This window comes from Euprymna scolopes, chromosome 25, assembly GCF_053919585.1.
Source record: "Euprymna scolopes isolate OS-2025 chromosome 25, ASM5391958v1, whole genome shotgun sequence".
Classification (NCBI taxonomy): Eukaryota; Metazoa; Mollusca; class Cephalopoda; order Sepiida; family Sepiolidae; genus Euprymna; species Euprymna scolopes.
In genome coordinates, this window is record NC_136506.1 from 72,731,599 (window position 1) to 72,758,500 (window position 26,902).

Here is a 26,902-nt window from a genome sequence, read left to right on the forward strand (position 1 = left end):
CACCCAGGTTCTTGTTCACTACATGGCAAGATCCTGAGGATGATCTTAAAGTGCATCCGATGATGAGGAGGCCCTAATTTTGGAACTCTGAGGAGTATCAAGTCACCCCTTAGTACTAATTACATGCATGTGCACTGTATTTGCTTGTTTGATGCGACAAATAGATTATGGCTGCATTGTTAATACAAACATATCCAAAAATTTATCACAGTTTATAGTTGTTTATGCAAATTCAGCTTTCTCTGACCGTTTGGTTGGTTACTGAAGCAGTTTAAGACATTCTGATGACATGGTGAAAAGAAAAACAAAGAAATAAGCTAGTCTGAATCAAGTATTGATATGTCAGACCAATCATTACTTGGGCCTGACATTGAAAATCCGACCAGTCAAGAAGTATAAGAAGACACCCGCATTAAATGGTCCCAAAAATGGACCACCTGTATGAGTCTCAATTTTAACTATGCAATTTATTTTTGTTTATTCCCAGCCACGTGGATTAAACGAATCATTTATTTAACAATATTACCCATGCAAACATTAGCATCTACAACGAAAGATAGTGTAATACATGATAAAATATGTTTCAGAATTTTTTAGATGAGAATTTATAATTTGAATTATTTGTATTATTCGGACTACTGTTCTCGTCTTGAGTGCTATTCTTACAACGTTTCAGCTGATGTAACCTCTGACCTTCTTCGGGTGCGTTTTGTCAAAGTTGGAAAAATTCACGAGTTTGAAAAGGCACACCTGAAAAGGTTAGAGGTTACATCGGCCAAAATTTTGTGAGAATAACATCCAAGATGGTCCAAAATAATATAAATTACATGACGTACTGTCAGAAATCAATTCCAGTGATCGGTTTTATCTGGTTCTTTACGTATTTATTAGTGTTGGGACGATTCCAATATTTTTCCTGATTCCAATTACAGATTCTCTGCTACATTTCTTATTCCGATTCAATTACCAATTCCGATTCTTTTAAATTTTTAAATATATAGTTGTTTTATTTTTGTGGGGGTGGATTACCACAAAACTCGTGCAATATGTGCATGTATTTTCGAAAATGTAAAAGTTGTTGGAGGTCATCTATAGATTTTAGTTTTACTAGTAATTTAAAATCAATAAATATTTATCATTTGTTTTTTTCATTAATACGAGCCATAGAAAATTAAGTTTAAAAATGAAAAACAAAGACAATAAAAAAGAATCGTCCCTAATAGTTCTATCTTTCCAATTCCCGCTTGCAATTAATCGTCCCAACACTGGTATTTATCTGCTGTTTCTCAACGCTGCGATTGAGTTCCTTAATTTTTGAACTTATGAAGCCATTTCTGGTTCCAAAGATGAAAGTCAAGATATTATCCTGAGTCACAAGCGGCGCGTTATCCAATTTGTCCAAGAATGGCAAAGTATTTCTGGTGATGAATTCCTTGAAGATAATACGATCAGTGCCTTTTTGAAAGTAAGTCTTTACAAAATCCAACAATTTCTTTTCATGTCTTCTTTTTTTGTATTTTTGTTTTGTTTTTTTTTTGTTTAGAAAAATAGTGCTTGTTCAGAATAAGAATGAAGATCGAAATATTGAATTTCAGCTAAAACCAATGGTATCTCCTTAAATGTCATGTCGAAATTAGTGAAATATCCAAAAATTAGGAAAAATGATAGAAGATTAATTATTAATGAAAGTAGTTTTTGAAGAAATTGCAAGTTATACTTAAATAATAAACAGGCGAGTTTGTATGATAGCAGGGGAGGTAACTACAGTCTGTCTTGTTACAATTCCAAAATAATAATGGCAGATAAATGAATCGTGAAAGTACATGTTTTATGTAATAATTCAGTAATATGTTACTGATTGTGACATGACAATTAAGTAGAGGACATTAATTGAAATTGATGTAAAAATTAAAAAGATGATTTTTTTGTGTGTGTGTGTGTGTGGAAATTCAATGTTGCAACTTTTGATTTTCGTTCTTATTCTGAAGAAGCACCAGAAAAATTTCATGGTTGTATTCTTTTTTAAAAAAATACATTTTCTTGAAAAAAAAAAAATAAATAAATGAATAAAAAAATAAAATAAAACGATTAAATTTGAATAATTTTTTTTTTTTCTTTTTTGAAAAGTCGATTTCTTTTAACTTTTTTAGTTTTCGAAAATCTCTTACAAATGAAAAAAAAAACAGTTACAGTGCTGCAACCAACGACAGATAATTTCCTTCTCCCAGGAAAATGTTTATTTTTTAAATAATGAGTGATGATGGTGATAATAAAGGAAGGAAAACATTATCGTTAACTTGCAAAGGTAGTTTGGTTTCACGGCATATCAACCCTTTTCGGATTATTTAATACAGAATCCAGTAATTAAAAAAAAAAAAAAGGATTCAGACTTCAGGTTTGGTTTGGTTGTTTTGCTTCATGGCATATCAACCCTTTTCTGGTTAATAAATGCCGTTATGCTTCAAATTCTTTATATTTTCAATTATTTATTCATGGTATAATCACGTTAACACACTGGTTCCTATTAGATCATCAAGGTTAAGCAACGTTGAACCTACTCAGTACTAAAATGGGTGACCATTTTGGAATTCCAGGTGCCGATTGTACTTTCCGCATACCTTGGTATTGATTCCAGTCATCCTGGACTTCTCCTTCCTACTGGACTCAAGTAGTCCTAATTTAGGAGAGGTGTGGTTGGAGATTGCGCAACCTTTGCCTCGAAATTACACATGCAGCTACCCTTACAAGACGTATCCATTGCGTTTCAAGACTGTTTTTTAGAGGAAAAATTATTGTTTTTGTTTTTGACTTTGCAGAACATGATTGAGCTTCTGTAAAGGGAAGTAAAACAAAAAACAAAAAAAAAACAGACAATAATATTAATTTTTGATGCATTTTAAGTTAGGAAGCCAATATTTTCAAACAATCTGATCTGGTCGCACCAAATACCTTGCAAAGAGATGATGTTCAGTAAATGTTACAAAAAAAAAAGGTGAAATTTATATATTGCTAAAACTCTGGTTTTGTTGTTGGTGTACTTGTTACCGTGCACATGTTTCATCTGTTTGCTTTAGATGACAGGTGGCTATGTTTTATGCTTCTAAAAATCTAAAATATGGTCAGCTTTCAGGAAAATCATAACAACTTAAAATACTTGGTGTATCTTAAATAGTATATGACTAAATCCTCCGCCCGGCAATGTTTTTTACCTGGCAACGCCGGGCATGAACAGCTAGCATAATAACATTTTCATTTTCTTCTCTGTTTCTTTTCTCTTGCAGGAGCTTCAACATACTTTGTCAAATGATAGTGTGGCCTATCCAGAGTTGAAAAATGATGTCACCGTAATTGAGCATATGATGCAAGCAAGATTAAGGTAACAAATAATTCTTTGCAAAATTTTCTTGCCACGAAATTCTTAACTTGCCATTTGTCTGACTAAAGTGTTATTCTTGCTTGATTTTTCCTCTCCTTCTAGTATAAATACGAGTCAACTAACCAACAGTGCTGACCTGCGTTGCCTGGGTGGAAATATGACATAAAATAAGAGTTCAACTCTCTCGATTTTCTGGCATATACTTCCTCTCATGGCTTCAAATCCTGACACGTCAATTCGAATTGTATTTTTTTACTTTTTAAATTGAATCTTCAATTCTCTATTTAATTTTAAGCTTATGTGGACAATTCAAGTTTTTAATCTTATGTGGAAATTTTGGATTTTAAACCTTACATGGAAATTTATGACTTTAAACCTTACATGGAAATTTTGGATTTAAAACCTTACATGGAAATTTTGGATTTAAAACCTTACATGGAAATTTTGGATTTAAAACCTTACATGGAAATTTTGGATTTAAAACCTTACATGGAAATTTTGGGTTTTAAACCTTACATGGAAATTTATGATTTTAAACCTTACATGAAACTTTTCTTCTTACTTCTCTTGGTAACTGGATTAATAGAAAACTCTTAAAAAGAACAACAAATGACTCCGTTAATCACGCCGAGATTTTATTTACTTCTTACGGTAATTTGAAGCAAATACTTCAAGATAACTTCATCTTCCCTTCCCCTTCTTACGTTTGTAGGTTGGAAGAAACTTTGAACCCCTGTCTGATCACTACAATGTCTAATTCTTAGGGACAAAAACTCTAACTTTTTTGTCGTATACTTCTTCCCATGACGTCATATTCTGACACATTATCCTAATTATAAACTTTTACTTTCTAAGTATAATTTTCCATTCTCTGTTTATTTTTAAGGTTATGTGGAAATTTCCAATTTTTAACCGTACATGGAAATTTCCAATTTTTTACTGAATGTGGAAATTACCAATATTTTTTTTTTTTACTGTATGTGGAAATTACCAATTTTTTTACCGTATGTAGAAATTTCCAATTTTTAACCACATGTGGAAATTTCCAATTTTTAACCGTATGTGGAAATTTTCAATTTTTAACCATATGTGGAAATTTCCAGTTTTAACCATATCTAGAAAGTTCCAGTTTTTAACCGTGCGTGGAAATTTCCAATTTTTAACCGTATGTAGAAATTTCCGGTTTTTAACCGTATGCAGAAATTTCCAGTTTTAACCGTATGTAGAAATTTCCAGTTTTTAACCGTATGTAGAAATTTCCAGTTTTAACCATATGTAAAAATTTTCAGTTTTTAACCGTATGTAGAAATTTCCAGTTTTAACCATATGTAAAAATTTCCAGTTTTTAACCGTATGTAGAAATTTCCAGTTTTAACCATATGTAAAAATTTCCAGTTTTTAACCGTGCATTGAAATTTCCAGTTTTTAACCGTATGTGGAAATTTTCAGTTTTTAACCGTACATGGAAATTTGCAATTTTTAACCGTACGTGGAAATTTGCAATTCTTAACTGTTTTAACCGTGCGTGGAAATTTCCAGTTTTTAACCATAAGTGGAATTTTCCAATTTTTAACCGTATGTGAAAGTTTGCAATTTTTAACGACGCGGTAATTTCCAATTTTTAAACCAGGCATGAAAATTTTTGATTTTAAACCAAACGTGAAACTTTTCATCTTCCTTCTCTTTATAACTGAAGTAATAGAAGATATAATTAATCTTTCCCTTTCCTACTTCTGTAGGTTGTAGAAAACCTTGAAACTTCTAGGGGTAAGAACTCTCTAGATTTTTTTGTCACGTTCTTCCTCTCATGAAGTCATATCTTAACACATCGCCCTAAATTAAAACTTTTGTCTTCTAAATGGAATTTTCCATTCTCTGTGCAACTTTAACTTTACATGAAAACTTTCCGATTTTAACCTTCTTTAACACAGCCACATCGAAATATTGACACAATTATTATTCGTGCATATCTTCAAACAACTCTGCTTAAATATAGGCAACAAGTTTTGCTTCTTGATCCGTTTTTCAATTCTTTTCTTGTTGAATCAACAAGAAAATCGATATTATTGATTGATACGAAATGTCCATATTTTCTGTGGCAATCTTCATCTTTGTCCGGAATTTTATTTGCAGCAACAACACAATGGAACCACCAAAATATTCTATGAAGAAACGGTTGACCCCTAATGTCATCCTAGCCCGAAAAGGATCGAAAGAAAATGTTATCGATGAAAGCAAGTTCAAGAGAGGATCAATAAAAGCAGCCGATGAAAGTGAGTAACTCAACTCTTTTTTTTACTCTTTTTTTTTTTTTACTTTTTTACTTTTTCTTTCTTTTTTTTTTAACTTTTTTACTCTTTTTTCTTTCTTTTTTACTTTTTTACTTTCTTTTTTAATCTTTTTTTTCTTTCTTTTTTACTTTTTTACTTTCTTTTTTACTATTTTCTTTTTTACCCTTTTCTTTTTTTGCTCTTTTTTTCTTTTTTACTCTTTTCTTTCTCTTTTTTACTCTTTTCTTTCTCTTTTTTACTCTTTTCTTTTTCTTTTTTACTCTTTTCTTGTTTTACTTTTTTCACTCTTTTCTTTTTCTTTCTTTTTTACTCTTTTTCTTTCTTTTTTACTCTTTTTTTACTTTCTTTTTACTCTTTTTCTTGTGTTACTTTCCTTTTTATTCTTTTCTTTTTCACTCTTTTCATCATTTTTACTCTCTTTCTTACATGTTGGTTGTTTTCTGCATTCAAGGATTTTTCCTTAAGACTTTTGCTGATGTCATCACTAACGATGTTTGTCTAGTCTCAATCTTCCCTTTTATTCCAGTTTCTCCTAGTTATTCTTCACGTATGTTCCTAGTCCTCATGAAATTATTGGTATTATAGTGATCTTCTTCATACTCCATGTTTTGTTCAGTTCTCTGACAATTTGCAAATATTTGCTTCATTTTTCTGCCTCCTTGATCTGCTAAGACGGCAAAATCTACGATTCGGCAAGTGTTTACCATTTGGCTGACTGTTATCACATCCAGTCTTCTTGCTTGGATGAGTTTGACTGTGATTGTGTTTTTTTTTTTTGGGGGGGGAGCAGTTTATTCTGTTTCTAGCAGTTTTCACTCCCTTTCTTTGGACTTGTATGATGTTATTTCTATACTTTTTTTCTTTTTTTTCTTCCTATTTAACATTATCTGTATCAGGTTTATTGCTTATGTTGATTGGTTTCCGCGTTCCAGGATTTTTCTAAATATTTCAGCTGTTATCATCATTGCTGTTCATTGCATCATCAAAATATTCTCTTTTATTTCAATTTTTCAATCTTTTTTTTTTCCATTTTATATTATCATGTTTGTTCTCCTTGCTTGAATAAGTTTTTTTTCTATTTGTGCCTCAATGTCCCAGCAAATTGTAATTTTTATTATTAGTATTATTATTATTAGTAGTAGTAGTAGTAGTAGTAGTAGTAATGAAAATTACAAAATATTTAGTAGTATCATCTTTACGTGTGTAATATGTCACATTAGCCATGCCAAGGGTGCTTCATGCCCAATTTAAAGTAATTCCCTCCAAGAGTCTTGAAACTTATAATTAGGGCTATGACAACAGCATATTCTTTTCATTGTTTTGACTCTCGAGTATATATCCGACACAGTGAATCAACAGAGAACCACATCACTCTATATAAAAACATATAAGATATTAACTGATATATACTTGAGAGTCAAAATAATGAAAAGAATATGCTGTTGTCATAGCCCTACTTGTAATGTTTTGAATATTTTTTGTGTTGGATTAAACGATTTTTGGTTGCAAGTTTATGGATTTTGGGGAGGCTTTTAATATATATATATATATATATATATATATATATATATATATATAGTAATTTATAAAATATATATGGCGATTAAGCTACACTGAATATTCTGCGTTTCATCCACTATAGGATTCGTCAGGCTTATGCGCATAAGCCTGACGAATGCTACAGTGGATGAAACGCAGAATATTCAGTGTAGCTTAATCGCCATATATATTTTATAAATTACTAACTAGCTCTACCTAAGTATTGAGCACTTTTGAAGTAAATACTTAAAGTTTACGCATAAATCTATACTTTCGTATATTAAATTTATGTGAGTAAATGAAGTAGTTATATATATATATATATATATATATATATATATATATACGAGCAAACAGTTAATAAAACATGTTAAAAAACACTTTGAAATGAGTTAAAAACATATTTAATCTGAAACGGAAATACTAGATAAGTTGATAGTCCTTAATCCACAGAGTTTCGAAGAAATACTTTCCTTCTCATCAGAGGGTAGGAATTAGCAAAATGCGGGATCGGATTTTGCATGCAAAAGTATTTGATGAAACAACAAGTAAGTCAAAGATCTTACTTGATAACAAAAAAGTGAAACAGAGGGAATATGGTGAAGAAAAAGGTGATTACACGTGAATGGATAGTCTGGTGGAAGATAAATAATCCAGTGATTATATTATATATATATATATATATATATATATATATATATATATTTACTTAGAGGATCACCGCTTATAAATGCCTGAAGGCCACTAGAGGATAAGAGTTAAAGAGTGACAGGTAGCCAGTGAGACAACACCATGATCTGTAATGGTAAAAATTAGGTAGGGTTTAATTATCGAAGAGACGGCTCAACAGGAACTTGTTTAAATTAAATTTGAAAACGGACATGTTATGGTCAGTTGAGAAGACATAATCACGTTGACACCCTGGTTCTCATTAGATCACTAAAGTTGAGTAACATTGAGCCTGGTCAGTTCCAGAAAGATGCTCATTTGGGAATACCAGGTGCTGTATGTAGGAGGATGTCGACACCTTCTTGCAAGAACTGCCAAACCCTAATGTTGTCATCTCCCCTGACCAGAATATATGTGCGACTGGAGACTGCTTGTGAATTTAATATTACTCTGACACTTCCGCCTTTAGAGGAAGTCAGTTCAAAGGTGAATGCTACTGACATACATACAGCTGGAGAGCATCCTCACAGTATTGTGTTCCACAGATGGGTAGTTCTAGGAAAGAAACCTTGCTCATGGAATTTACGTTTAGTTTTAGGCACAGATAGATAATAATGGAATTGTTGGCAGTTTTTTTTTGAGTTATTCAATGTTGGCTCAACTTATTTTGGAAAACGTTTTTTATTTTTATTTCAAGTTTTTAATAATAATCTCTTCAAATCTGCATTCAAACTGCAGGTGATATTTTTTTTAAATTGAAAGCCATGTTTAATTTCAGAAGAGTTTCTGATGGGTAGCTTTTGTATGAGTCCTGGAGATGTAAAGAAGTTTTTGGTGGGTAGCTATTCTGTATAAGTCTTGGACATTAAAAAAATTTTTGGTGGGTAGCTATTCTGTATAAGTCTTGGAAATTAAAAAAAATTTTTGGTGGGTAGCTATTCTGTATAAGTCTTGGAAATTAAAAAATTTTTGGTGGGTAGCTATTCTGTATAAGTCTTGGAAATTAAAAAATATTTTGGTGGGTAGCTATTCTGTATAAGTCTTGGAAATTAAAAAAATTTTTGGTGGGTAGCTATTCTGTATAAGTCTCAGACTTTAAAATTTTGCAGTCAAAAAGGCAAAGATCACGAAAAAAAATTATGTGCAGGAATTCTAAAAGATCCAATGTTTTTATGGAACAACTCCGGTTTCTGATTGGTTGCTAGCAGAACGTGACTTCATTTGATTGGTCAGTTCCTATTGCCATTGTCTATAAGTAGAACCCTCCAATTTTCTTTAATCATACCCTGATATTACATCAAAACTATTGCAACAGAATTCTAAAGATAAGCAGTTCAAGGAAAGAAAAATAGAAAATCTTCCAACATCTAGGAGGTCCTGGATATGACCTAAAACTATATCCGATGGTGAGGCCCCACCTTGCGGGCCTTGGGGAGTGTGGAGCCACCCTTTAATTGCTATTGCTCCCAGGTCCACTCTGACCCGGAGTGGTAGTACCTGTTAGGGTCCCAACTATGGGTTAAATAGAATCTGATTTAAAAAAAAAAATATACTCCATTAAAAATCGTTCCTCAAAATAACTAGATTCGGCATTAAATAACCTGAAAAAGGTTGATATGCCGTAAAAGAAAAACAACCACCCAACATCTAGGAACCTTTATAGTGAAGGTGTGGGATTTTGCTGATAGTTGGACCGACACACATTCAATGGAAGTATTTGTAAAACAGACACAAGGATGCAACTCCATGTTGATGCGACAGGGCTAGAGTTTGGCAGACAGTGCAGGACCTTTTAGGTTAAAAACTGTTTTTTTTGTATCCAGTCCAAGATTGGTGCATCACCTCAGGTAAGGCAACGATACTACATGCATGTGCTAATGGTGGCTTTATAGAGATACAGGATGCTGGCAGATGTAAAAGGTGTTCTAGCTCGGTAGAGGGAACCTACTTTGTTGGCAGCAGATTTGTCAACATCTTCTGTGTACTTATTCCAGCCCATGTTGTCTGTTTGAAATATTGCGACAACTTTGTTTTTTAGATGAATAATCTACAACTGAATAATAATGTAGATAGAATAAGAAAACAAAATAAAAACAAGTGAAACATGGATGGTGCCCCGTGAGGCATAAAAAAATGACTAAGTCGAGCCCCCCCACCCTCATTTGGCCCCAAAAGTCCCCAAGGCTTTAACATATTTAAATTTAAGTTCAGCACCATGCAAAACTGCTAAATAGACATACAAGAAAAATTTGGGCAAATATGGTAAAATAGTCCCAAAAATGGAATGTTTTTATTAGCCCTAAAAGAACCCCCCGGGGCACACCCAAGAGTTATCGTGAAGTATGGACAAACAAAATTATATAGAAATCAGTTAGTTACAACTTTTCAGAAAGTTTTATAAAAGTCCAAGCCATCAATTTTTTTTAATAAGCACAAAAGTGTCAATTTTAGCCATTTTAACCCGAAAGTCACCTATAGGGGTGGGGGTGGGGCAATCGGAGTTTCCCCGGAAAATCCGTTCTGTTACTTTTTTACTCATATCAAGTTTAATGTTTGTGCGCAATTTTTTTAAAATTCCAAGGAAAAGTGCACACAGACGAACGGACAAGGATGAATTTACAGGTCCACCCTCCTTTTGTTAGGGGGACCAAAAAAGAAGGGGGTGAGGTGAAGAAAAATATAGGGGAGGGACCTTGCCCAAGGGTGCAGGAGATAATTTAGTTTCATATCCAAAAACAATCTCGTGTTCATCCCTCGGATTTAAAATAAGAATATAGATTCCTTTTTTTTTCTTTTTTTTTTTTTTAAATCGTTTTTATATGTCATCAAGTATTTAAGAGTTATTTGCACAACGTTTCGGTCGATGTAACCTTCGACCTTCTTCAGGCGTATAAGTTGCCATGTTTGATATAGGAAAAAAGGTAACGTTATAGTTCTGAAGTTTCGTAGGTCGGAGGTTACATCGACTGAAACATTGTGCAAATAACTCTTAAGATGAGAACGTTAGTCCGATTGATCCAAATAATACATCATCTCCAAATTTCAAAACTATAAGGATGTAAGAAACTAATAATTCCTAGAATTAGTTAGTCACTCCCAAATGTCTAAAAGCAGCGCTGCTCTCGGAAAATCTATGATAGCCTTTGTCTCTCTGCAAGTTTATAAGGTTGAGCCGGTGGTGGTGGCAGTGATGCAGGGGAATTGGTTGGAAGCCGTTGTCAAGCGTTGGCATTCTGCGAGGCTAAAAAGGCAAATTCCTGCCTCCACAAATGTCAAAAGATGGTGCCGCCTCTCCATTTTTAAATGTCATGCTGACAATTTTATCTGCGAGCGAAGAAGACCGTTTTATTGTGCAGCTTTGAGGTTGACATAATGAAATCAGGAGACCCTGAAAGCATAATTCTTCAGGATTCTTTTAGGATGGTTTTTTTTTTCCTTCTTTTTTTTCCTTTTTTTTTTTTTTTTTTTTTTTATTTATTTATTTTTGGTGACATTTTTGTCATATAGTCATGCTTGTTTGCTTTCTGCGAACCAGTCAAATAAACCCAACTACACTACGTACTAACACAACCGTCAACGCTAGTGGACTTTTATTTATTTATTTTTTTATTTTTTTTATTTTTTTTTTTTTTTCTGTTATGACCAAAAGTCAATGAAGCCAATATTTTTATGCCATATAGAATAAATAAATGAGAAATCTAGATGAATCAGATGATTTTAAACAGACATTAGACCACTCGTTATCTGCTGGGTCACTGTTTGCTATGTATATTATGAAATATTTGGAAATTCACAAAATGTTGACATAAATATTTGAAAATTCTAAGTTGTGTCTACCGCTGCTGCTGCTTTCAAGCAAACATACATTCATCATATAGATCAGCAGTTACTGCTGCTGCTGCTGCTGCTGCATTCAAATAAAAACACAAATTTTCTGAAACTCACTTACAAGGCCATAATAAAACATTCTCTTTCTCCCTCCCTCTATTTTCCCTGTTCCTCTCTCCCTCTCTTCTCCTGTTCCTCTCCCTCTCTTCTCCCCTCTCCTCTCCTCCTCTCTTTCTCTTCTCCCTATCTCTCTATTTTTTCCTCCAATTCTCTCCTCTTTTTTTCTGGTGCTACCAGATCAGGCTGTCTACTGACTTCCTGAGATGAAACGCACCTACATAGATGTCTTTGTTTTTTTATTCCCTTTTGCAAAACTTAGTCATGTTCTGCGAAAACAAAAACAAAAACAACATTCTCCTCCCCTTCCCCTCCCTCGTTTTCTTTTTCCTTCACCTCCTCACCCCTCTTTTTTTTTTTTTTTTTTTTTTTTTTTGCCTAGTTGGTAGGGCGATAGAACATACCAACTGCCCCCCTGCAGAGGGTAAAAATCCTTCAATGGGACCACCAGTTGACCGTTGGTGGCAACCCGTAATGCATTAAGAACGGGATCCTGGTGGTTGAGTGGAACATGCCTAGGAAATAATAACATGATACTACAACACACCACTTTGGCCCTTACTAGGCTAGACGGGAGGTTGGATAGGCCCGATCCAATCAATCGGTTGGTCATGACAAGCACTAATTCAGACAATCCAAACAAAAACACACTAACACTCAACATAAACAATAAACTGAGTTAATAAGCGATGGCTGAAGGGTCAATCAAGCTGGGAAAAAGGTAACCATCAGGAATAATAAAAATACAGGGAAATCCCATACTTGGGTGGGCATAACCATATATTGTGAATGCTTGGAAACCTCCCCATGTTTGAGTATACCAGCTATGTAGCCCTGGAGAACCGAGGCGAATGGGATTTACCCCCTCATAGTTCTTCCCCATAAGGGGCTCCGAGGAGGGTGGGGAGCATGGCTGATGAATTTTTCAAAAATTATTATGAATGCCAAAAAATCCAAGAGACCACACACAGAAATTGACTCTGACAGCGACAATGAAGATACAAACTTTCCAAGATTCATCGTGCTAGAAGCAACGTCTAATATACCGTTAACTAAAATGTCACCCTTCATTATCCAAAAGGTAATATCAAGCAAAATAACACCTAAAAATGTCAAAAAATTAAGGAATGGTACCATATTGGTAGAAGTACAAAATAAAAAACAGGCCAAAACTCTACTTCAACTACAAAAATTGCATGAAACAAACATCAAAGCTTATCCACACCAAACACTAAACTACTCCAAAGGAGTCATAAAAAACCAGGAAATCTCCGTCTGCACAACAGAAGAAATCAAAACAGAACTAAAAAACCAAGGGGTCACAGATGTAAAAAGAATCACATTTAAAAAAAAAGGAGAGGTAATATATACAAACACTTATATATTAACATTCAATTATCCTCAAATACCAGAGACCATCAATATAGGTTATGAAAGAACGAAAATAGAACAATACATTCCAAAACCTTTACAATGCTACAACTGCCAAAAGTTTGGACATAATAAAGACCAATGTCTAAGATTCTTCACATGTGGAAACTGCAGTGAAAAAAACCCAGACCACGATGAAGAAGACTGTCCAAATAAAACCAAATGCACAAACTGTCAAGAAGAGCACCACTCTCACTCAAAACAGTGCAAAATATATAAGCAAGAGAAGGAAATAATAACAATCAAATATCAAAAAAATATAACCTTCCAAGAAGCCCGCAAAGAAGTCACAAATCGCACCAAAAACTCATATGCCACAATAACCCAACAAGCAAACAAAATGTACAACTACAATGAACTAAACCTTGCTCCAGAAATTGCAAACCTAGCAAAAGAACTAAAGAACATACTTGAAGAATTAAAATCTTTTTTATCAGAACTGAAAATAAATTCTAACAGCCAAATAAAAGTCAGAAACGAACAACCCAGTATAAAAGAAAACGAAACAAAGGAAATCAGAAAAACTTCCATCAATATTGAGGAATCAATCTCTAAAGAAATGAAACCTCCTCAATTATCAAAACGTGAAAGATCCAAGTCACTAACAAGGACAAAAACAGATGTTAAAAATAAACACACAACAACAGAAAAAATGGAAATAGAACAGAACAACAAAAAAACTACCCCCCAAAAACAAAATGACAAACAAAAAACAGAATTAGTATTAATTGAAAATGAAAATAAATTTGAACTAGTTGAAACTGGTAGCCAAAAAAGACAGTCAAGACAAAGTAAATCTAAAAGTCCCAGACCAAAACCCAAAAAAAGCCTCTCACCAGAAACAAGAAACAGACCATCCACTTCCAAAAGAAACACCCAAACTAACATCGAAACTATGGACGTAGACATAAACACCAACAGTCCAAAACCAAAAGAAAATATAAACCATGACTAACAAAATCCTACAGTGGAACATAAGAGGATTAAAAATTAATATCGAAGAAATGCAAATACTTATCAAATCCTTATGTCCTGCAATAATTTGCCTACAGGAAACACACTTAAAAGAAAATGACAAAATTAACATAAAACACTACTCAATATACAACCACATAAACAAATTATCATGCAAAGCCACCGGTGGATCATCAATACTGATAAACGAAAACATTCCACACAGCAAAGTGAACTTAAAAACAAATATGCAAGCTGTTGCAATAACTGCAACACTACACAAAACAGTAACCCTATGCTCACTCTATATACCACCAAATGAAACAATAAACGAAACAGAATTAAACAATATAATCAAACAACTACCTAAACCTTTTCTACTGTTGGGAGACTTCAATAGTCACAATATATGGTGGGGCAGTAAAAAAAACAACAAAAGAGGCCAAACCATAGAAAAAATAATTAACCAAAATGATCTATGCCTACTCAACAACAAAGAGAATACATATATGCACCCACCAACGGGAACCCTATCAGCAATCGATATAACACTATGTGACCCAACTATATACATGGATTATAGCTGGAGAACACATAAGAATACATGCGGAAGTGACCACTTCCCAATCATAATAGAAAACGAGAATCCCAAGCCAGAAGACAAAACACCCTGCTGGAATTTACAAAAGGCAAATTGGGAAAATTTCCAAAATACATGTCAATACAGATTAATACCTGAAGCGAATCCTGACTTAGAACACATCACATATTTCAGCAACACCCTACTCACAATAGCCGAGGAGAACATACCAAAAAGTTCCACTACTACAAAATATAACAAACCCTGGTACAATAAAGAATGCAAAGAAGCTATAAGAGCCAGACGTGCAAACCTAAGGAAATTCAAAAACAGTCCAACGAAAGAAAATTTGGACACCTATAAAAACAGCAAAGCCAAAGCACGGAAAACTATCAAAGAATCAAAACGGAACTCGTGGAAAGACTATGTAACAAAAATTAATCAAAACACAAAACCCAAAAAAGTATGGGAGATGGTCAGAAAAATAGCAGGAAAAAATACAAAGAACCCTATTAAACACCTTATATGCGACAACACAAAGATTACCGACAAACAAAATATCGCAAATAAATTAGCAGAACAATTCTCAATGAACTCATCATCAAAAAACCAAAATAAAAAATTCCAAGCTATAAAGAAAAATGAAGAAAAAATAAAAATAAACTTCAAATCAAAAAATGAAGAAAACTACAATCAATTATTCAACAGTGCAGAACTAGAGGAGGCAATAAACAAATCTCCCGATACAGCAGTCGGCCCCGACGAGATCCATTATCAATTCCTCAAAAAACTACCAAAACCATCACTGGACTACTTATTACAAATTTACAATGAGATATGGATAACTAACAACATTCCAAAAAACTGGAAGCAGGCAACAGTAATCCCAATACCCAAACCAAAAAAAGACCATACAAACCCAACAAACTACCGACCCATTGCACTAACTAGTTGTTTGTGCAAAACTTTTGAGAGAATGATTAACGAAAGGTTAAATTGGTACTTGGAAAGCAAAAATCTAATTACAGAAAGCCAGTCGGGTTTCAGGAAAAATAGAAGCCCCACCGATCACTTAATAAAACTGGAAACACGCATAAGAGAAGCATTTGCAAAAAAAGAACATCTAATAGCAATTTTTTTTGACATGCAAAAGGCGTATGACACCGCTTGGAAATACGGAATCCAAAAAGACCTGTATGAACTAGGACTTAGGGGTAGAATGCCAGAAATTATCAGAAATTTCTTAACAAATAGAAACTTCCAAGTACGGATGGACAACACTTATTCAGTCCAAAAAGATCAAGAAATGGGGGTCCCCCAAGGCAGTATCCTGTCTGTCACCCTCTTCAACATTAAAATAAACAATATCATAAAAAACATAGACCCAGGAATTGAAAACGCCCTATACGTGGACGACCTACTTATATACTACCAATCTAAATATATACAAACAGCCGAACGCAAACTACAACTCTGTCTGAATAAAATAAACAAATGGGCCATAGAAAATGGATTTACATTCTCAGAGGAAAAAACTAAATGCATCCACTTTTGCAAATTACGAAAATTCCACCACGACCCCAACCTGAAACTGGATAACAAGAACATCCCACTCACCGACCAACATAAATATTTAGGTATTATATTCGATAAAAAATTGAACTTTATACCGCATATAAAATATTTAAAAGCAAAATGCCAAAAGACAATGCAATTGATCAAAGTCCTAGCACACACCGATTGGGGTGCAGACAAAGTCACATTATTGAAATTATACCAAACTCTAATCAGATCTAAAATGGACTATGGATGCTTCATCTATGGAGCAGCAAGGAAGTCCTACATAAAAGAACTAAATACAATCCATCATCAAGGATTAAGATTAGCCTTGGGAGCATTTAGAACCTCTCCAGTAGAAAGCCTCTATATAGAGGCCCACGAGCCTCCACTGATTCTAAGACGACAGAAGTTAGCGCTACAATATTACCTAAAGCTGGTATCAAGTCCAACAAATCCTGCATATCAATGTACCCTTCACCCACAATACACACATCTCTTCAACAAGAAAGAAAATATCAAGCCCTACAGCCTCCGGATAAAAAACCTTCTCACAGAAGCCCAAATGGACATTACAAAAATACATAAATATAACAAATCAAAAACTCCACCCTGGATGATCAAACAACCACACATAATATTAAAATTAAATAAATATCCCAAAACGAAAACCCACCCATCAACCTTCCATGAAGAACTACTTATCATCCAGAATACATACAAAGAATATACACAAATTTACACTGACGGATCAAAAGATGGAGATAAAGTAGGATGCGCAGCCATCCACAAAAAAATAAAACTAAAGAAAAGGCTCCCAAACGAATCTTCTATTTTCAGCGCAGAAGCAACAGCCATAGATTCGGCACTGAATATAATAACCAATGATGACCATCAAAAATATATCATATTTACTGACTCACTTTCAATACTCATATCTCTAAAAGAAAAAAAAATGACAAACCCACTTATTACAAAATTGCTAAACAAAATAGATGCCATAACCATGAAAAAAAACATTATCTTTTGCTGGATACCAAGCCATATCGGCATATACATGAATGAACAAGCAGATAAGGCAGCAAAGGAAACTCTGCAACAAAACCACATAAGTGGAAAAATCCCCTATACAGACCTAAAGACTAAAATAAACACATTTTTGAAGAGAAAATGGCAAGAAAACTGGAGCTCATGCACCAAAAACAAACTATTCCAAATAACACCAAATATTGGAACGAGAAACACCAAAAAGTTAACAAGAAAGGAAGAGGTAGTAATGACCAGACTGCGAATAGGTCACACTCACATCACCCACTCACATCTACTAAAAGGGGAGGAGACACCAAACTGTATAACGTGTCAAGAACCCTACACAATACACCATATACTGACAAACTGCATTGACCTTGAACAAATCCGAACAAAGTATTACCAAGAAAAAAATCTGAAAACAATATTAAACAAGATTGATCCCCAAAAAATTATCAATTTTCTGAAAGAAACTAAAATATACTCAAAAATATAAGGAAAGACCCCCCCCCCAAAAAAAAAAAAAAACCTTAAGAAGAACAAACCAATATTTAACACAACATAACGAACCTTTCGGCATTAAATGACCCCAAAGTGGTTGATATGCCGTAAAACAGAACAAACAAACAAACTCTCCTCTTTTTTCCCCATTTCTTTCTCTGCATCCTCTCTCTCTCAGCTATTTCCCCCTCACTCTATGTCCTCTCTCTCTCTTTCCCCCTTTCTCTCACTTTTGAATTATTTACATCATTCCATTCCTCCCACTACTTTGTTTCTCATTCGCGCTTTGTCCCATCATCTAAAGTCTTCAATGACAAGCAAAATATTTATACCTGATCATAGCTGATAGGATAAGAACAATCCACTGCAATGAATCACTAAAAAGTTCAGTGTGAAATTCTGTACTGGGTCCAGAATTTAAAAAGATGCCCTCGAAGAAGATTGGGGTTACACAAGCCGAAACATTGTGAAAATAGCAATCAAGATGAGAATAGTAGTCCGACAAATCCAAATTATCAATCCTCATCTCAAAAATTCCTCATCAGTAGATCTGCTGCCACTAGATCAAACTGTTTGAAGATGCTTTCTGACCTAAAATGCACTAAACATTGATGTTATTGTTTTTTTTTTCCTTTCCCATTTCAAAACTCAATCATGTTCTGTAAAGTAAAAAAACAATAATTTTCCGATGCAAAAACAAGCAAGGTAACTTGTCTTGGAAAAGTAACAATCTGAAAGCACATCATTCTGTCAGGTTGACAAGTTTTTGAGGTTTTTAACTTTTAAATTCAGATGAACATATCTCGGCTAAAACAATTATTGAACACACTTTTACAGCTGCAAAACAAGTGTATTTATGACAATAATGCAAAAGTTGTGTGTTCTGGTGGCGATGAAGTCGCTAAACGCGTTTTTGATATCGTTTAGCTTTTTTTAAACATTTCTCATGCAGAAAGTTGTCGAGATGCTTGAAAAAGTGGTAGTTGGTAGGTGAGAGGTTTGAAGAGTATGGCGGATGAGGCAGAATTTCAAAGCCCAATTGCTTTAACTTCTGCAAGGTTGGTTTAGCAACGTGTGGTCAGGCATTGTCGTGGAGGAGAATTGGACCTTTTCTGTTGTCTAATGCTGGATGTTGTTGTCGAAGTTTCTGATGCATTTCATCCATTTATTGACAGTACTTCACTGCCTTAATGGTTTTGCCTGCATTCCAAAAACCGTAATGGATGAGACCAATCGCAGACCACCAAACAATCAACATGACCTTCTTTTGGTGTAACTTTGGCTTTGGGAAGTGGTATGGAGCTTCGTTGGTGTCTAACCACTGAGCTGAGCATTGCTGGTTGTCATGAAGAACCCATTTTCCATTGCAAGTCACAACCTGGTCGAGAAACGGGTGATTCTTGTAGCATACTTTTTATTCATGGTTATTCACAAAATAGATGACATTTCATAATGGCGTTTCTTTTGGTTGTTGATTCGTGAGACACTCATTTTTCAAGTTGTTTTGTCTTTCCAATCTCTCAAGTGGTTGGAAACCGTCATATATGTTACGTCTACTTCAGGAGTAAGTTCTTGAACAGTTGTGCACGGGTTGGCTTTGACTAAGGCTCTTGATTGATCGTTGTCAACATTTGATAGCTGACCACTATGCTCATCATCTTCAAGACTGTTGTCGCCACCACGAAATTTCTTAAATCACCATTGTGGTAATTTAAGAAATTTAGAGTGTATCCAGTAGTGGCTCCTAAGCCAAACGCTTTATTGATAATAGCGAACTGTTTCAGTAGCTTTTTGGCCTAGCTTGAATTGAAATATGAAAACTGTGCGAATTTACTTTTTTTATCTTGTATTCAAGGTTCTGAAAAGAAGACATAATTCTTTTAAAACGATTGTAATTTAAACGATTATATAGAGCGAAAAACGTTCTTTAAAATGATATATAAAGTAAAGGTATTATAATAAAAACTTATTTGAAAATGCATCATTTGAAAACAAAATTAAGAATTCCGTAAGAACTTTCCTAACTTAATAACACTGGTTTTAAAAAAGATGCAAGATCTCAAATTCTGAAAAAGACAAAAAAAAAAAAAAAAAAAAAAAAAACAGCAAATAGTTTGTTTTTTTTCAAGCGGGAACAATTCATCTCCATTGCTTGTAGGAAAAAAAAAACAGACAGAAAGAAACATTAAAATATTACAAAACTGAACGACTTAGAATTTTAAGAGCTAATATCTCTTCATAATGTATAAAATAGATCCGCTAAGATAAGTATTTTTTTTTTTTTTTTGTGATTTTGTAGTCCGATTACAAAAATCGTTTGATGTGATTCGATATTGGTTGTTAATGGGGTGCTTTATTTGGTTCCGAAAACATTTTCATTTCAAAGAATTGGACCTTTTTTATTCATGGTTTTGTGGAAGATATGTTTATCTCGTTTGCCCTTCACCACCAAACATTAACTACTGCTACCACTACCCTTTCTTCTTTTTCTTTTTCATTTACGTCATTTATTTATTTATGTCATCCTTTTACTTACCTTCTATTATGCTGCTGTTATGACTAGTACTCTTTTTTCTCCTTTTCTCACGACTTTTTACAGTATTTTCTGAAAGATATTTTTATGTCATTCACCCTTCATCACCAAACATTAACTATTGCTACTACTACCCTTTTTTCTTTTTCTAGTAAAAATAAAATTTATATGTCACAACACCCACAGTCTAGTAAAAATAAAATTTATATGTCACAACACCAACAATCTAGTAAAAATAAAATTTATATGTCACAACACCAACAATCTAGTAAAAATAAAATTTATACGTCACAACACCCACAATCTAGTAAAAATAAAATTTATACGTCACAACACCCACAATCTAGTAAAAATAAAATTTATACGTCACAACACCCACAATCTAGTAAAAATAAAATTTATACGTCACAACACCCACAATCTAGTAAAAATAAAATTTATACGTCACAACACTCACAATCTAGTAAAAATAAAATTTATACGTCACAACACCCACAATCTAATAAAATAAAATTTATACGTCACAACACCCACAATCTAGTAAAAATAAAATTTATACGTCACAACACCCACAGTCTAGTAAAAATAAAATTTATATGTCACAACACCAACAATCTAGTAAAAATAAAATTTATACGTCACAACACCCACAATCTAGTAAAAATAAAATTTATACGTCACAACACCCACAATCTAGTAAAAATAAAATTTATATGTCACAACACCAACAATCTAGTAAACATAAAATTTATACGTCACAACACCCACAATCTAGTAAAAATAAAATTTATACGTCACAACACCCAAAATCTAGTAAAAATAAAATTTATACGTCACAACACCAACAATCTAGTAAAAATAAAATTTTTACGTCACAACACCCACAATCTAGTAAAAATAAAATTTATACGTCACAACACCCACAATCTAGTAAAAATAAAATTTATACGTCACAACACCCACAATCTAGTAAAAATAAAATTTATACGTCACAACACCCACAATCTAGTAAAAATAAAATTTATACGTCACAACACCCACAATCTAGTAAAAATAAAATTTATATGTCACAACACCCACAATCTAGTAAAAATAAAATTTATACGTCACAACACCCACAATCTAGTAAAAATAAAATTTATATGTCACAACACCCACAATCTAGTAAAAATAAAATTTATACGTCACAACACCCACAATCTAGTAAAAATAAAATTTATACGTCACAACACCCACAATCTAGTAAAAATAAAATTTATACGTCACAACACCCACAATCTAGTAAAAATAAAATTTATACGTCACAACACCCACAATCTAGTAAAATAAAATTTATACGTCACAACACCAATCTAGTAAAAATAAAATTTATACGTCACAACACCCACAATCTAGTAAAAATAAAATTTATATGTCACAACACCCACAATCTAGTAAAAATAAAATTTTTACGTCACAACACCCACAATCTAGTAAAATAAAATTTATACGTCACAACACCAACAATCCAGTAAAAATAAAATTTATACGTCACAACACCCACAATCTAGTAAAAATAAAATTTATACGTCACAACACCAACAATCTAGTAAAAATAAAATTTATACGTTACAACACCCACAATCTAGTAAAAATAAAATCTCTACGTCACAACACCCACAATCTATGTTTGTGAAAATATGTAGGCATATTAACATGGGTTTTATAGTAATCCTACCTGACACACAAAAAATAAATAACGTTATATTTGGAAATTGAAAAAGAATTGGTAATTGCATTGGAATCGAGAATTTAGATCAAAATCGGTAAGTGTATTGGAATTGAGGGGAAATATTGGAATCGTCCTATCACTAATATCTGCTCTTTCTGATTATTTGATGCCGATTTTAGTAATTTTGGATAAATGGTTTTATGCTTCAAGTTATCTTCAAATATTTATTCGTCGTGTTTTGTTTGGTTTGGTTGTTTTCTTTTACGGCATATCAATCCTTTTTGAGTTATTTAATGCCAATGATTTTGGAAAACTTAAGTTTTGCAAATGGAAAGGAAAAAACAATAACATCAATGTTTGGTGCATTTTAGTTCATGACGTATAGGGAGATGTATGCAGAACAGAGGAGTTTGATGGCGTGGTCATGTTAAAAGTATGGATGAGAATTCTTAATCCAGAAGATGTAGAACAGTTGAGGTAACAGGGTCAGTTGGAATGGGAAAACCAAGGAAAAGATGGGGGCAAATAATAACTCTCTGCCGTTTGCCTGCTTTCCAGCTGACTACAATATGGTTGTTTTAAAGTCCAACGTAAACAAATCCTTGATGAGCCGTTCCCCTTAAGTAATCAAATTTACCAAATTCCCATTACTAACGATTACTACAATATTGTCCCATTGACTACTATACACTCTTTAACCCTTATCTTCGAGTGGCCTCTGGGCCTTGATAAGTGGTGACTCCTATGTAAAAAAAAAAAAAAAAAAAAAAAGCAAGACTTAAGATTAAGAGAGATAAATAAAGACCTTGACAGAGCTGGGTTAGTTTAGAAGTCTATTTCAAAAACCGTCCAAAACATGCTAGCACAAATTTTTAAAGTATTATTTGGATTCTTCAAACCATTGTTCTTCATCTTGAGTGTTGTTTTCACATTTCGGCCGATGTCACCTCCAACCTTCTTCAGGTGTATCTTGTCAAACTTGAGAATCTGCACGTAATTTCGAATGGAACCCTTTCTTTACTTCATGGGAGTAGCATGCTCTCGATCCATTGGCCGTCACACTGAGGACTGAACTTTCAACCTCCAGAAGAGCGTCACTTATAATTGAATGTTACCACATAATTTATCCACTACGTCGTGCGTCCTTGCACAAAAAAAAAAAAAAAAAATCCGAAACATACCAGCATGTATAACGAAATACGATGATGAAACATATAAATTGAATATTTCTTTTTTATTCACATCCAAGTGAAACAAATATTAATTCTGTCTCCAACAGCACATTCTAGATCTTGTTCTGTTCTCATTAAAATGTTAAAGATTTAGTAAGATACTGGTTTGTACCGATGAATAAAATATATTTAATCAACACAGCACGAAAACTTCTTTTCAACAGTAACAACATAAAAGGGTATTTATTTGCAGTAGATGTTGAAGGTCAGACTGAGATATAGGAAGAAGAATAGAAAGTTCTTTCGGGGGGGGGGGTCAGGGTTAGGGTAAGTTAGGATATTTCCTGTGTCTCCAGTTAGCAGTTGTCTCCAGTGGAGACTGTCGATGCTAGGTCGAAATATCTGGTGGACAAGGGACGAGAGAGGACAGGTGTTGCTAGGCTGAAGGCCCGGTCCTGACTGACTGACGTTCCCTCAAGATTTTCAGGAGCAGATGAATCAATGCGCCCTGTTATCTGATAGGTCAGCCAATGGCTGAAAAATTCAAGGGAGGGGGCATGGATTTTCTAGAGAAAGTAAGTTTTTTTGTAACTGCTACATCGCCCCCTGCTTAGGCCGACGGAGAAGAAAAGTAGGAGTCGTAAAGAACTGAAATAGTACAATTAGTTTACAAATATATTAAAAGATGGTTTCCCTGCTGATGAAGAAAAAAAATGTTATTTTTTTAGGAAAGAAAATAGAACTTTTCACAAAAAAAGACATTTTTCTTCCCTAAAAAAAAAAGAAATCACATTTTTTACGTGCACATGAAGCGGGTATGAAAATCAAAATGTCTCCAGATCGACAAATCATGTGAAACTTGATCATCGGGCATTTTTCATTGTCAAATGCTTTTTGCTGTTTGATCAATGATTTAGTGTTACATTAAGTGCAGTGAAAAGGGAGGACATTATGACATAAAATATTGTTTGATTACAAAAAACTAGCTGGCCCGATCCGACGCTGCCGAGGAGTAAAAGGAAAATAAATTACTTCTTTATATATAAAAAAAAAAAAGGAAAATAATTTTTAGTCACTTAATAGAGATGCAGAATGCACTTCTATATATGAAAATAAAACAGGTATGATATTATAACATTATGATATTATAACATTATGATATTATAACATTATATTATAACATTATGATATAATAACATTATGATATTATAACATTATGATATTATAACATTATATTATAACATTATGATATAATAACATTATGGAAAAAAAGGAAAAGAAAACCTGTGGCCTATTTAGAAAATTCTCAACGTTTCGTCCCCATTTTCGAGGGACTTCCTCAGGAGAATGATTGAGGAAAATAAAATATGTCATACATCTTGGTATATTTTATTTTCCTCAATCATCCTCATCATTCTCCTGGGGAAGTCCTCCAAAAACTGGGGACGAAACGTTGAGAATTTTCTAAATAGGCCACAGGTTTTCTTTCCCCATTCATCCATGCTTCCGTTCAGTCTTGAAAGACAAAGGATACCCCTTAGAGGCAGAAGCGCATGTGAGGCAAAAGTTGCGCAATCTCCAGCCACACCTCTCCTGAATCGGCACTGCTTGAGTCCAGTGGCAAGGAGAAGACCAGAACGACTGGAAACAATGCCGAGATAAACGGAGAGCACTTAGAGAATCTGAAAGTCCCAAATGGTCACCCATTTAGTACTGAGCATGTTCAATGTTGCTTAACTTCAGTGATCCAGCGGGAACCGGTGTGTCAACGTGATTATACCGTTTTCTTTCCCACCTCTATATTAATAGTAAATGAAAACGCAGCACCAAAGAAAAAAAAAAAAAACTTCTTTTAAAACAATTAAATTTCTTTCTTTGCTAAAACATAGTTTTTACCTTTACTCATATTAAATGTCTGTGTGATCCTTGGCTATATAAAGACGTTATCACCATGCAAGATGGCCTCCACTAAGTCCATATATATATATATATATATATATATATATATATATATATATATATATATATATATATATATATATATATATATATATATATATATACTAGCAAAAGTACGCGTCGTTGACTGGGTTCAAAAACAGCCTACAGAAAATGAACTCTGATTTATGAAAGTATGATAGGTTATGAAAAGGAAGGGTTGTAAATATATAGCTTCGAATTTGGGGGTATCAAAATCTAAGTAAAATATGATGAAAGTAAAAATAAAATAGATAAACCCCATAATTTATTATACCATACCTGTTTGTTCACACTGAAATACTTATCACAATATTCTAATATATTATTAAAAAACCTTGTTAAACTTTGTGACATATTTCCATTCTATGGAGGTCAGGTATGAACGAACGCCCCATAATTTTATTATACTATATTTCTTCAAACTGAAAAATAATTATCAAAGTATACTTACACAGATAGATATGAAACGTCTTTATTAAAGTTTGTGCCTATTTCCATTCTATGGAGGCCAGGCGCGAACACAGACCACACAATTTTATTATACCATTCCTATTTAAGTTAAAACATACTTATCAAAGTATTCTTATGTATCTATATCAAAAACACTTGTAAACGTTTTTTTTTTTTAATTTTTAATTTTTTTTGTTTTTCATACTTTGTGGACCAGACGCGAACACAGACCCCCACAATTTTAATGAACCACCGTTCTGCCAGATCAAACATACCCATTCCTGTGTCTCGATACATCTATCATTATATTAATCAGTTTTTTAAAATAGTCAACCATATAGGAGCCTATTCATGACAAGACACACACACACACAGACATTCAGCTTTATATATATATATATATATATATATATATATATATATATATATATATATATATATATATATATATATATATATATCCTTCAATTTCTTCCTTTGTTAAAGCATAGTGTGATAGTGTTTTCTTATAAAATTTCATTTTTCTCAATTTCTCTGTTTTAGGTAGCACTTGCTAACTGGTGACCCTTCCAATGTTTCAGTTTATTTTCATTTTATCTTTTATGCATTGTTGTATTAAAGCAACTCTAACCTATGGTTATGTTTTAATGAGCTAAATTACCTCCACACACACACCTGTGGAATGGAAGCAATAAACAAATGTTAGATGCATTAAATAAAACAACACCAATTTTTAATAAACACACAATTACATCACATTAGAAAAACAACTATATTGATAAATAACAACATTGATCACCTTACAACAACATATACAACACTATCATCATAAATCACACTAGAATGTACATAACATGCATAGTCCATATAATTCATTTGAAAGTATATTCATTTCCGAACAAAACGTCCTCAAGTCCAACATAAACAAATTCTTGATTAACAGTCCTCTTAACTAATCCAATTTACCAAATTTCCACTACTAACAATTACTATATTATCCCATTGACTACTGTACACTCAATAACCCTTGACTACTGTACACGCAATAACCCTTATCCTCGAGTGGCCTCCGGGCCTTTATAAGTGGTGACCCCCTATGTAAAAAAAAAAAGAAATATATATATATGGTTGTGTGATTCTTGGCTATACACAAAGACTCTCCAAGGTGTGCCAGGGACCACACC

The 26,902-nt window shown here is 33.4% G+C and overlaps 1 protein-coding gene across 5 annotated transcripts in view; it reads left to right on the top strand.

The window, feature by feature from the left end:
- LOC145247430 (rap guanine nucleotide exchange factor 4-like) overlaps positions 1–26,902 on the top strand; it is a 1,873,173-nt gene that overhangs the window by 1,819,108 nt on the left and 27,163 nt on the right. For all 5 annotated transcript variants that reach the window (XM_080109188.1, XM_080109190.1, XM_080109189.1 and 2 more), the window contains 3 exons: positions 1,321–1,465; positions 3,282–3,376; positions 5,510–5,649. In XM_080109188.1, coding sequence (XP_079965314.1) covers positions 1,321–1,465; positions 3,282–3,376; positions 5,510–5,649 — 380 coding nt within the window. The remainder of the gene's footprint in view (positions 1–1,320; positions 1,466–3,281; positions 3,377–5,509; positions 5,650–26,902) is intronic.